Raw genomic sequence first — 13,790 nt, 5'->3', positions numbered from 1 at the left:
ACCCTCTTCTTTCCTCTGTCCTCTGTGTAGTTCTCAGGTCAAGGCTGTTATTATTTTTATTTTTAGGAGGTATGCAGCTGATGAAGTGAAGTGGCATTTGTTTATTTATTGTTTTTTGGTCCCTGACTTGGAACACAGGATCACCAGAAGAGAAACTCCCTCTGTGACTCATCACAGGAATATCTAGCATTCCAGCCAGCACAAATAGGATTAAAACAACTTTCACGAGGGCCCCAGTTATATTCTAGCAAAAGGACACATTGGCCAAGCTGACCATCTCTGGACCATTTTACTTTTGCAAAGAGAGCCAGCTCTCTGTGGCCTTCTTGTGTGCTAGGTTCCTTGTGAGATCTCAAAGCAGCTTCTCATGAGCTGATTCCTTTGTGGCCTGGAGATTGTCATCAGCACAGAGGGTCCTCTTCACAGGGTCATAGAAAGTGTCACCCATTGGGGAAACACCTGGCCATGGTGACCTGAATTAGTGATATTTGGGTCTTCACATAATAAGCACTGCAACTTTCCAGGGTATGGCTGGTGTAGCAGACATGGTTTGTTCCCAGCCCCTGTGTACCTTCAGATTGGCCTCTATATGCCGAAGGCCACCTACTACAAATGGCTGTGACTATTCTAGAGGACATGTTTTTCCCCTCAGGAGCACAGTAGGCCTGCCTGCTGGGCTAATTCGAAGTGCCAAGGAATTAACACCATCTAGCAGCAGCCCGTGACCTGTGATGGATGGGGGTTGGTGAATAAACACCCCAACCCCAAGGCATATGTTTTCCACTGCCTCCCAGAATCCCCTGGTAGATCGAGCCCTAGTTGTCTGCAGTGGTAACTTAGTTGATAAATTGCCCTCTTTCTCTTTCCTGTCTTGCCACCTCACTCCTCTACTGGTATTTTCTAGGATCTTCTCCCAAATAAACTATTTCCAGGCAAATCAGTCTGTTTATGGAGCAACCTAGCTGGTTGGATTCATCAAAACCTAGCAGCCCTCCCTCCCACCATATCCATCACCACTGGTGATGGTCATTAAGTTTCCCTTGTGGCTGTAGCACTGTAGTAGCGTGTTGTACATGGGGACAAGGTCCTTTGAGAGCCCCCAACTTCTGCATGGAAATCTGGTAAGACAGAAGCCAGAGTTTCAAGAGAGAGCCATTTCAGCAACAGGGTCCCCCTGTTGAATGAAGTAAGGACAACTTTGGACACTTCTAAAATCTTAGTATTCAGGAAGCACATACTCATGAGGTTCCCAAGAGTGAACAGTAAGCATTTGTTGATCAAGTCTATAAAGGAATGAATAGTTGACTCACCTTAACTCCCTCACTTAATTCTGAGTGCTTAGAGGTCGAGGGCACATCCCACTCCCATTTTTGAACCTCAAATGCCTTTTATTTATTTGTTTGTTTGTTTATTTAATTTTTTATTTTTTTCCTTTCATCGTTTATTGTCAAGTTGGTTTCCCTATAACATCCAGTGCTCATCCCAACAAGTGCCTTCCTCCATGCCCATCACCCACCTTCCCCTCTCCCCCACCCCCATCAGCCCTCATTTTGTTCTCAGTGTTCAAGANTTTGCCGTGCAGAAGCTTTTCATCTTGATGAGGTCTCACATAGTTCATTTTTGCTCTTGATTCCCTTGCCTTTGGGGATGTGTCGAGTAAGAAACTGCTGCGGTTGAGATCAAGGAGGTTGTTTCCAGGTTTCTCCTCTAGGGTTTTGATGGTTTCCTGTCTCACATTCAGGTCCTTCATCCATTTTGAGTTTATTTTTGTGTATGGTGTGAGAAAGTGATCTAGTTTCATTCTTCTGCATGTTGCTGCCCAGTTCTCCCAGCACCATCTGGGAGATGTCTTTTTTCCATTGGATACTCTTTCCTGCTTTGTCAAAGATTAGTTGGCCATACATTTGTGGGTCCAATTCTGAGTTTTCTATTCTATTCCTTTGGTCTGGGTGTCTGTTTTTGTGCCAATACCATACTGTTTTGATGCTACAGCTTTGTAGTAGAGGCTAAAGTCTGGGATTGTGATGCCTCCCATTTTGGTTTTCTTCTTCAATATTACTTTCACTATTTGGGGTCTTTTGTGGATTAATTCAGCAAAGTCACAGGGTACAAAATCAATGTACAGAAATTGATTGCATTTTTATACACCAGTAATGAAGCAACAGAAAGAGAAACCAAGAAACTGATCTCATTCATAATTGCACAAAAAAACATAAAATACCTAGGAATAAACCTAACCAGAGATCTAAAAAATCTGTATGATGAAAACTATAGAAAACTTATTAAGGAAATTGAAGAAGACACAAAGAAATGGAAAAACAACCCATGCTCATGGATCGGAAGAATAAATATTGTCAAAATGTCATTAGTACCCAAAGCAATCTACACATTCAATGCAATCCAAATCAATATTTATTTATTTAATTTTTTAATGTTTATCTTAGAGAAAGAGAGAGTACTAGTGTCGGAGGAGCAGAGAGAGAGGGAGACACAGAATCCAAAGCAAACTCCAGGCTCTGAGGTATCAGCATAGAGCCTGATGCAGGGCTCGAACCCATGAACACAAGATCATGACCTGAGGAGATGCTCAACCGACTGAGCCACCCAGGCACCCCTCAAATGCCTTTTAGTGGAGCCAGCATTCCTGGCCATAGTTGTAGGTTCTTGTTTCTGTGGAGAGATTTCAAGACAGTAAAGTCCTTCCCATGATTGGTATCTGACACCCCTAGATTAGAGTTTTATTTCTTTGTCCATAAATTTGTCCACTGATTGGATTATGTTTATTATACCAATAAAGGAAACATAATCCTTGAACCTATCAGACATAGACCTCAATGAGAATGACTTTATCAGCTTCTTTCTGGAAAGCCCAATTCTAATGAGGGGAACCCAATTCTGACCACCCAAGGAAGGGTGAGGGGTAGGCAAAAATGAAGATCAGGCATCAAAAGAAGATAAATCTATTTGGGTTTTTTTTTTTTTCCCTAGAACTAACAGCCCAGCCAAGTCACAAGTGAATGTGCTTGGTGGTTTTAAAAGCATGGGAGATTTCCCCAAATCTGGGTCACCCCCCTTTCATACCTCTAGTGCTGGTGAACAATTTCTTATCTTCCTCATGCCCTCACCCTCCTGAGAAGCTCCAGTCCCACCTCTGCCTCCACCACTCTGCACAGCAACCAAGCTGTTGTTGCACACAGCGCCCCCTTGTGGCCAGATGAATAACTGTCAATGCTTTTCTCAGTGTTACCCAGTTTCTCGGTGTCTTCTCTCTTCCAGCTGAGCAATCTTTTTCTCATTTGGACCTACACATACTTTTAAATAGTCTCCCCCCTTCTTTCCTTTAGCTCTTGCCCAATTATCTCAGAAAATCCCTTTACTTTCCCTCTTCCTCTTGTCCTTAACCCTCTTTCTCTGCTATTCCACCCCTTCTTTGTTTGTGTTCCTCTTCTGAGTGAGAGAATGACCCTAATCCAGTTGATAAGCCGGAGAGGAGAGCTGCTTAGGCCCTTGTGCCAGGGAGAAAGAAGCCCGTGGGACCTAAAGTGAAATTACACCATAGCCAATCAGTAATAAGTGCTCATGAGTTCATATTCAAGATATAAAAGGCTCTGGCCACCTCCCTTTTCTCCCCCAACCTATCTGCCTGAATGAGAAATAGACTTTTGTATTTAGTTATTTTCCCATAGTCTTTCATTTCTAATAGTGCAACAGTGTTGTTTTCTGTTTTCACCGCAAGCATCCAATGTTTCAGCTATGTTGGGGGGCAAGTGAATATTTGTGGGGACCTCACTGTAAGGTATATAACATTAATTCTACATTAAATGCCTTCCCAGTTCCTTGCAGCTGATTTGAAAATGACCCTTTGAACAAACAGGGTTTTAACTTGGGAGCTTAATGTACAAACCCATTGGGAGCATCAGCAATGCCATGTTAAGATGCTCAGAGGAGATACTAGCAGTGAATCTGATAATGATGACAGTGAGGCTAGTGACAAGGTGACAATGATGATGATGACAGCTTTGACAATGAGAATGATGAAGATGGAGACTGTGGTATTGACAATGACGATGGTGATGGTGGTGATAGCCACATTTTGTTGAGTACATTCCGTGTGCCAGGCATGGTACCAAGTACTTTACATAGATTATTTCCTCTAGTCATTACAGCCACCACAGGTCTGTAATCCCCATTTTGCAGAGAGAACCTGGCCTGAGACCTTAAACATGACCTGTGCTCCTGGACAAGGTGGCCACTCGGGCCCTGGCACCTGAGGGTGAGAACAGGCTGAGAACTAGCTTGCCCAAGGCCACACAGCTAGCAAAGCAAGGCAGAGGTGAAATTTGATCCTAGGCCTGTCTGAGTTCAAAGCTTGGACTTGTGAGCACTGTCAGGGGGGGCCCAGTGCCCAGGCTGAGGCTGGCACTGTTTCTGTGCCAATAGCTGTTGAGGGGCTCAGATGCATTAGGAGAAAGGGAAAATCTGAACTCCAGTCCTTTGACTTCGCACATCTACACCCCTTCCTTCCAGTGACCCCTCAAAAGGTCTATTTCTGGCACACTAGTCTCTGGAAAATGTCCTGCTAATGACATGGGATTATAAACAGTCCTTTTCCCAGAACAAAAATTTAACCTTTGTATCTCAATCTAATTAGAAGTATTTTCTCTTCCAGAGGCAGGTTTTCCCCCTTCTTTGTTCCATATTTCAGAGGTTTTTTTATTGCCAAAAAAAAAAAAAATCTCCCAAAATAATAGTATTTTAAGAAGAGAGACCCTGGCCTGAGACCTTAAACATGACCTGTGCTCCTGGACAAGGTGGCCACTCGGGCACTGGCACCTGAGGGTGTTTGGGGTTTTCTCTGTCCTGCAGAAGGCTGTGGACCTTGACCAAATGCAGGGACAGACGCTCACTGACTGTCACAGCCCATTGTCCAGGTCAATGTCCCCTGCCACCAACAGCAGCTCTTCAGGATTTTTTTCCCTGATCCCGAAGTTCACCAAGACCTGAGGAGGAATCTTCTTTCCTTGTAGTTTCTGGAAAATAAGCATTTCTTCTCTACTTTAGAGAGGTCCTTGCCTTAACATCTCTTCCCACTGCTGTCTTGGGACTGGCGTTCTTCCTCTAGAGACTTACTGCTTTACCCCTGCAGGATACCTAGGCCTTGAAGGAGCCCTGGCAGAAGCACATAACCCCAGGAGAGGATCGTTTGGTTAATAGTTTGAGAATTGAGGCAAGGGAGAAGGCAACAAGCCTATGGAGAAAACAGTACCAGGGCAGAGGAATGGGAAGTACATGCCTGGCACACAGTAGGCACTCAGATAGTTTTTGAAAGAATAAATAAATGAATGCATGTGAACATAGTTCCCACTCTAGTCCTCACGCAGCCCTGTGTCGCCCAAGGGCCACCATCCGCTCCTGGGAGCAGGCTGCAGGTAACTGGGAGTATGAAATGAGATCATAAATGCAAAGACATCTGACATTCTCCACCTGGCAAGAAGGGAGGCGGGGCAACCCCACGGTGCTCCCCACCCCTGCCAGCCTCACAGATCCCTCTTGTGCTCTAGTGGAACATCATTATATCTCCTGCTGAGTTGCAACATTTTCATCCTTGCACGCCTACTAGAAAAAAAGTGTTTGTGGGGCGCCTGGGTGGCTTAGTCGGTTAAGCGTCCGACTTTCGCTCAGGTCATGATCTCGCGGTTTGTGGGTTCGAGCCCTGCATCGGGCTCTGTGCTGACTGCCAGCTCAGAGCCTGGAGCCTGTTTCAATCTGTGACTCCCTCTCTCTCTGACCCTCCCCTGCTCACACTGTCTCTCTCTCTCTCCTAGAAATAAAACATTAAAAAAATAAAAATAAAAAAAAAAAGTGTACACTGCCCCAATGCAACATACACAAAATTATGTGTCTACTTGTATTTGTTTGTGACATATGCTATAGAATAGAAAAATGGGAATAAATAGGATGGATGAGATGGAAAAATGGCCCCACATAAGTCTTATGGTGACCTTCCCCTCTCCCAGGGAAGACCTCGGAGTTCCCTGGTGTTGATGATGCTCAGGTGCACTACTAGCCCCTCGTGACTCGCCCACCTCTACCTGGTTTCACAAACATCGCCTAAGAGCCAAGAGTTGCAGTCTGTGCTCTCTGCAGAAATGCCCACAGCCACTGGCCGTCTAGATGAAAGGGGCACTCGGTCCTGAACTACGAGGCCACAGCTATTTTCATAAATGAAGTACCATGTCAGGGAACTGATTTCCAAAGCTCACCCTGGATGGTCATATTTCTTCTGGAGGGCTGTGTGGGTCCTTGGATCTAAAAGGCAATCACCTCTAAAGTGGACAACTGTTTGTGTATTCTCTGTATGTTCACTAATTTGGGAACACATTCATGTGAGAGTTGTGTTCATGGCTTCAGTAGAATGGCCCTGTGCTGGTGTTTAAAGCTCAGAAAATTGAATCACTGGGACAAGTAACTAACAATTATTACACCGTATGGGGAGAGCAAAACCATTTTTTTACCCAGCTAGAATTACTTCTTAGATATTTAGTGCATATCGGGTCCTGAATGGTGAAACCACATCCATGTTGTATTAATGCACGAAAGTTAGACGTTACTCATTTAACTCCTAGGAAGTGGCTGGGGATTTTTATACAGAATTAACTCAGTCATTGAGGGTGTGGTTGAAGTGCTGGATGGAAAGCAGAAAATAGACTCAGAATAGAGAGTGGTGGTGGGGGGAGCAGGATTCTTAGCAGATTCTCTGCCAAGTCAGCCTTTCAAAAGGGAGAGACATGTCACCTTTTCCCAGGGGCAAGGGGACATGGGGAAATACCGTGAGAGCTGGGGAGAGGTTGGGAGAGCTTGGGTTGAGGGCTTTAGTTTTTCCTGTGAAGCATGAAGGCAGATCAGCCGCTAGGAAGGTTGGCTGACTGCTGCCTCATCCTCCAGCCTCTGATTAAGAGTTCCCAACCTGACTGCATGGTACAATCACCTAGGGGATTTTTTAAAACCCCAGAGCCCCAGTTGCACCCCAGACCAATTAAATTAGAGTCGGGGGTGGGGGAACCAGACATCCATAGTTTTTCAAAATTCCCAAGGGATTCTAATGGGCATCCAAGTTTGTGAACCAGTGTTAAGCCAGCCAGAACTTGTCAGACTTTAACATGCATGTGCACCAAGTCCCCCAGGGAGCCTGTCAAGGTGCGGATTCCGATGCGGGAGGCCTGGGGCGGGACCCAAGAGCCTGCATTTCTAGCAAGTTCCTGGAGATGATGCTGCAGCTGCTTCAGAGACCCCGCTTTGAGCAGTGAGCACATAGAAGATCCTATTTGGACTTGAAATAATTGATAACTGCCTGCAGGTTCCATAAAATCAAAGCTGTCAATTTTTTTTTTCGATTGGAAAACATGTATCTTGAGAGAATTATCAAGATATATATTTTTAAATGAATGTTGTAGAGGAAGAAATTTATCTTGATAGAAAAATCTAGATGAGGCTTATTTCAGTGGAAGAGGAGAGCAGGTCATGTCTGCCTGCTGTTGGGGCTGAAGCAGGGCATACTCAGGAGCGAGGGCAGGACCGGGCCCGGGCATGGAGTCTTCCCAGAGCAGCCCCAACTCGCTAAGATCGCTTCCCCTGAGGCTGGGCCGGCTTTCCAGTGACCTCAGGTAGTGGCCCCTGGTCTGAGTTGCTGTAAGGTAACCTCTGCCCCGTAGGCCCGGGTACCCAGCCATAAAGGGTTCGCTCATGGGCACTGGGCTCTGCGGACCAGGACCCTGTGGCCATCTTGATAGTTGTCTCTGGGGCAAAAGCGCTCTAAATTCACAAAATAAAGTTAAGCCTTTCCCTAGGAGACGGTCTGGGCCTCTGAGAGGCACACCTGGCATACTCCAGGGCTTTTTTAAATTCCCTGCTCAGAAACCAGACTAGACCTGAGCTGGTCTTGAGGACTCTGTCTTGCATCAGTGTGGATTTCACAGCCACATTTGATGTCCCTTCAGTTGACTTCAGGTAGCCCCATAGCATCATTTGGGATGTGGCTCAGGGCATTAGGCATGAGGGGATTGAGCTATCTGGGGGTGTGAGTGAGTGTGTGTGTGTGTGAGAGAGAGAGAGAGAGAGACAGAGAGAGAGAGACAGACACAGAGACAGAGACTCAGTGATAAATGCCCATAATGAGGAAATAGATGGACTCTAGGACCTGGAGAATAGTCTGAATTATCTGAGCGTTCAAGTGGTTTTGCTTTTTAAATTAAGCCATAAATGAATCCTCATTATAAAAACGTCAATGTGTAAGGAGGCCTGTAGGGTGACAAGAGTGCTTTGTGCAGCCCTCTGGAAGCAGCAGGTCCACCAGACAGGCATGGCTTTTGCAGTGGCGGCTGGCGGAGCACAGATGTGGGGCTGGTCCCTAATTCACTGTCCTGGGAGTTAGGCCCCAGGTCAGCTTCTTCGAGAATGTACCTCCTTATAAGGAAAACAGCACACAGGCAGCTTTGCTTTGGTTTTCTCCTGGGTGTGTCAGAGAAACACAGGACCCCAGGGTGGATTCATTCACATGCCCCTGGCTGGTGAAGGTGGGTGGCTGTCACGTTACCCTCCATGGTGCCGGTAGGGCCTGACCCTCTGCTTTTGTCACAGTGAGAGCGTGGTGACCTTTGCAATAACTAGTCTCAGGCAAAATTTTGGTCAGACTTTCTGGGTCATGGTTTCATCATTCATAAGCAGAGTCAGGAAGGGGACGGAGATGTGAACTTGACCGCCCCTTCCAGCCTTGATGTGCCATGGTTCTGTAAACGGTGAGCCTGCCCCAGAGGCTGGACAGGAGAAGCCAGACTCAGGAAGGCCTAGTCGCTCATTTCAGGCACCGCTTTGCTCAGAAAGTGTTTCCTGAGCACCTACTATTCCCCAGATTCAGATAGAAAGATGTGGCAATGAGGCAGCCCCTCCCTCCTGGAGAAGCGAGTGAGCAGGCAATCCCAGTGTGAGGGGGAGGCTCAGGACTAGACAAGGGCAAGTTGGGGTGCTGTGTGGGAGCTCAGTGAGGTGGGGGCGAGATCCCAGAGGAGACCACAGAGTCTGACAGATGAGCAGGAAGGAGTTGGTCGGTGACGCAGAGGCCCAGGGGGGCTCCAGGCTAAGGCACAGATCCCAGGGAGAGACTGTCTCAGGTTGACTTAGATCTTGGTAACAGCTAGACAAGTGGTCCACGTAACAATTCTGTGATCCCACAGGTCTCTGAGCCCAACTACTGCCCCAGACATCCTCTCCTCACCCCCTCACTTACCCTGGGCCCTGAGGCTTTTCCCCGGAGTCTCCATCTGGGGGGCACATGGCCTATACTGGGCTGGACCCCAACCCTCCAGCTCCAGCAGCTGGCCAAGGGCCAAGAGACTGAAAGTGATCCACAGATCCAAACTGCCCACTTCCCATCCGGCCACACTGCATTCACTAACCCCGGCCCAGAAACCCCCCTGCCCCTGTCATCATGGGTGTAGTAGGCAAGACAGACGGGTGACCTCATTTAAACCCATTTGCAAAAGATGTTTTGAAAAACCTGAACAAAACGTTTCCTGTCCCCACTGAAGCCATCATGCGCCTTCACTTGAGCATTAGTTGGTAGCTCCTAGGACACTTCCTGATTTGAAGAGTTCTCAGCACACCCACCTCCCCATGCTCTCTGCCTTCTGTCCAGTCACCTTGCTTCTCTCTCATTCTGGGGAGGGAATGGAGACTTGCCTCATGAGCCCTCATCTTATGAGCTGGTTGGGAGCAAGGGTCATTGCTGGGGCTTCCAGCACTGGCTCCTGCAGCGGCTCCACCCACTGTGCCTGCACTGGGCGCTCAGGACCCCAGCGGCCGACCAGAGTTGGGGCATCCATTAGCAGGTAAATGACAAGGGGACCGGAATCAGAGAGAAAGAGAAGAAACTTTCTGGGAGGCAGGAGGGTGCATGATGAAGGTAAGGCGACTGTTTCCTTTGCCAGTATAGCCAAATACCAGCCTCATCTCAGTAGGCCAGTGGCTCTAGGGAAGTGACTGGGGGTGCTCACAGGGCCTACTGCCCAAAGAAAGGAACTCTGGTACAGGGCAAGAAGGCCTGCATCCTTTTGGCCTCAGCCTTTCTGAGATAGATGTCAGGTGGGTGGGCGGGCATCTCAGCACCTGTGAGCTATAGGGAGGCCCTCAGATCTCCTGCTGGGGACTCAGAGCTCTGGGAGCAGGGCTGGGGCAAAGTGGAAAGGAAGCATGGGCCCAATCTCACTTCCCCCTCCTCCCACATGACAGCTGTGGACCTACCTGTGTGGCCAAAGCAGTCACGGGGCGCCACATGGGAGATGTCCTCCCCAAAGATAGGAACTCTGGTGACCCTTCGGCTCCTTCCCTGGTGAGAGGGACAAGGAAGGGTCCTGGTGGACAAAAGAGAATAAGCAAACACTTCGATGATTTTCTGGAAAGGACTTGGCCACCACTTTGAAGAAATCTCATGCTCGAGCGCTCTCTTTTACATAGCTCTGTAGGCACATGCACTCGGTGTTGAAGGGGCGGCTGGAGAGTGCTGTTCTTGCCAAGAAACAAAATATATGAATGAGTGTGGCCCTCACAGCTCCCACTGGGAAAAGAAGCCTGGAATTAACCCTGAACACAAATCCCAGCATCAGTGTCCCTTATCCTAGTCACCTAACCTTCCTGTGGAGTCGGTTTTCTCATCAGCAAAATGGGCATACTTAGAGGCCCCTTCTCACAGGGTTGTTCTGAGGTTTAAATAAAGTAATGCATGGAAAGTTCTGAGCATTCTTGGCAGGGGCCTGGCACACAGCAAATGCTCAATCCGTTTTGGCTCTGGCCATCTGTGGAAGGAGCAGGGGCACCCTGTCCTGGCGAGGTCCCCTCCTCACATTCTGAACTGGAAGTTTCTGGAAGGTTCTGGGGCAGTGAGAGGCCTGTAACCAGGGCCAGGTAGGAGAGGAGTGAGGTTTGGCAGGAAGAGGTGAGAGCTGGCACCTGAGCTAAGGTGTGGGCCAAGAGCGGGGGAAGAAGCCCTGAGAAGTCAGCCTTCTCTGCCTGGGAGGGGGCAGGGGTGTGCGAAGGAGGCAAAGAAAGAGGCTGGGGCGGCCATCTTGTCCAGAAGGGTGGATAGGTGCCGCCCCTTACAAGCAAGCGATCTTCAACTCAGAGGAAGCCCGAAGATGGCACAGAACATGTCTTGACCTCTCCCAGTAGTTGCTTTGAAAGCCATCAGAAGCCACCTCAGATGGGTGGCCATGGGTGCCTTCTCTTTCCATTGCTATCCTTGTCCTCACCAGCACCACCCCAGTGTCCCTTTAGCCTTTGCTCACCCCTCCCTGAGAGTCCTGGCCACGGTGAGGGACAGGGCAGACCCTTCCGGAGGAGACCCTAGGTTCTCAGGTCCTTTACAGGGCTACGAGCAAGTGGCCACCCACGCTTTGTCCTGCTGCTGTTGATGCCTCTCCTGACGTAACTTTGAGGCCTTCTCACACTAGCAAATCTCTGTCCATTGAAAGACCTGCGCCACTGGACTGTAAACTCCACCAAAGCAGGAACCTTGTCTGTCAGGCTCACGGCAGCATCTCCAGCCCCCAGCAAAGTGCTGGTGTGCAGTAGGCGTTGAGTGGATCAGTGGGTTGAATGAGTGAATGAATGAATGCATGAAGGAATGGGTGAACAAATGATATTTTCTGGGCTAACTCAGGAAGCTTTCCTCTCAGGAAAATCCAGACCCTTCCATTGGGGCAAGCCCCCTCAGCTGCCCTGGCATGGGCTGCCTGTCTACTGTGCCCCAAAGGCATTATTGGCCAGCGCGCTGAGTCCCCTTCTGGTTTCCAGAGGACGCCCTGCCCCTAGGGAGCCGGGCTCTAGAGCCCTCCATCAGAGGCACTAGTGTGCACCCTGCCGACGGTGTTACCAGCTCGTCCTCCCCAAAGTAGTTTGCATAGCATCCTTCTGCTTGTCACCCTTCCTCCTGCTTCAGAGAAGGTCCTTGTTCTGTGCATTTGACACATTTTGATTGTCTGGAAATATCAACGGTTGTTCATTTGTTAGGCCGCCTTTCTGTAGTGAGGCCTTGTTTGTTTATTTCTATTCCTATGGTCTGCTGGGCGGTCTGTCATACGGGTTGTGGAGGACATGTTGGTAACTTGGGGGTGAGGAGAGGAGCACGCGCGATGACCCCAGGACTAAAGTCTACACAGCTCCAACAGGTGAGGTGGAGAATCTGAGTTGCCCCAGGCCTGCCTGGCAAGCCTGAGGATTACTGAATTATTATTGAGCCCAACCAGACTCCAGGCCTGCACAGATCCCTGAGTTAGACATGGTGCCTGCCTTCTCCATGGTAACGAGGCTAAATATGGACGCGTTTCCATGGAGAGTCCTATCGCAGCTGCAGCCCTGCTTCCTCCAGGAAGCACCCGTGCTGGGTTCCATGGGCCTCTCAGGAGGCGGTCAGGGGTGCTGGGGATATCAGGAAAGAGTATCTCCCCTTTGAAGACGTTTGCTTCCAACAAGTGTTCCATGTCCTCAGCTCTAGGGATCAGCATTTTCTCCCCTTGACAACTAGAAGTTAGGAGAGGTCACGAGTCATGCACATGAGCTGATTGGGGGAAGCGACGCTGGACCATATGAGCACTCGTGCAATTACCCCGTCTCCACCTGGTGCCATGGAGAGGATTTGCCTGTTATGGGGAGGGACGGGGATAGCGTTGGTCAGAGGAAGCCTGTGAGACAACTGTGCCGATCCATGTGCAAATGCATTGTTCTTCTTTCCATCAAGCTTCTTGGGGAAGAATGATTGCTTAAAAGAGTTCTTAAGATGGTTTCCATAACTGGGACGGCCCTCTTCCACTCTCTTAGAATGTCCTAACATGACAGGATCTTAATTTTGTTCTTAAAGTAAAGGAAGTAAATCTTTGCTGCTCATTTGCATGTGAGCAAGTCAAGTCTCCATGTATCTTAACCATTCCAATGGCAATGTGGAATGGAACTTTATGCTTGGCGAAAGCTAAACATATAAGCTGAGTATTAGGCTTGGAAATACTCTGTTTAACCTCTCTCGGCTGTTTAGTCATTACATCATCTTTGTTTATAGCTTAGTCGTCTGTTAAATTGGGCCTCTCCAGGCACAGCTGATCATTCGGGTGTGTTTGTATATATTAGGCAATATCTATAGCGTGCATGTGTACATAGGGGGACGGGTGTGCTCTGTGGTTCACCGAGATACGGAGACTTTTAAAAGACGTGGTGAGAGCACTTAAGGCAATTGCAAGTCGTCTCTGATGGAAGGTTCATGTTATGATCCTGCCTTGCAGGCCCAGTGGCATCAGAGCCAAGTGATGGATGATCTGCAGTCCCAGAACCTTTCCATGGACATGACTGACTCCTCTCCTGCCTTGGCCAATAACAGACTGGAGAACGGCATGGCCCAGCTGATCACCACCGAGGCCTGGAACATCAACTCCACGGACCTGGTAAAGAAGGCCCTGGTGACCGTGCCGGCCCCATCCATCCTGAACCCCCCGGCCGAGTCACAGGGCGGCATGGCTCTGAAGGTGGCAGCCACTGTGCTGCAGCCCCTGTGCCTCGGGGAGAGCCCGGTGGTGATGCCCATTCACATGCAGGTGGAGGGAAGCCCTGCCCCCGAGCTCAACCCTAACGGCCATGCCGCCTATGTCATGACCACGCAGGGCCCCGTGCAGCTGCCGGTGGTGCTGGAGCAGCACGTCTTCCAGCACCTCAACTCCCCTCTGGTCCTGCCGCAGGAGGCCCCGTGCTCCTCC

The 13,790-nt window shown here is 48.9% G+C and overlaps 1 protein-coding gene across 1 annotated transcript in view; it reads left to right on the top strand.

Moving 5' to 3' along the window:
- Positions 1-13,329: 13,329 nt before the first annotated feature.
- Positions 13,330-13,790, top strand: part of RAI2 (retinoic acid induced 2) — a 2,078-nt gene continuing 1,617 nt past the window's right edge. The window contains exon 1 of the mRNA XM_077752645.1: positions 13,330-13,784. Within this exon, the coding sequence (XP_077608771.1) occupies positions 13,347-13,784 (438 nt within the window). The 5' untranslated portion in view covers positions 13,330-13,346. The remainder of the gene's footprint in view (positions 13,785-13,790) is intronic.

This window comes from Crocuta crocuta, unplaced genomic scaffold (assembly GCF_008692635.1).
Source record: "Crocuta crocuta isolate KB4526 unplaced genomic scaffold, BGI_CrCroc_1.0 scaffold871, whole genome shotgun sequence".
In the NCBI taxonomy this organism is placed as follows: Eukaryota; Metazoa; Chordata; class Mammalia; order Carnivora; family Hyaenidae; genus Crocuta; species Crocuta crocuta.
The sequence above is the reverse complement of the archived record's forward strand: the minus strand, read 5'-3'. Positions and strand labels throughout refer to the sequence as shown.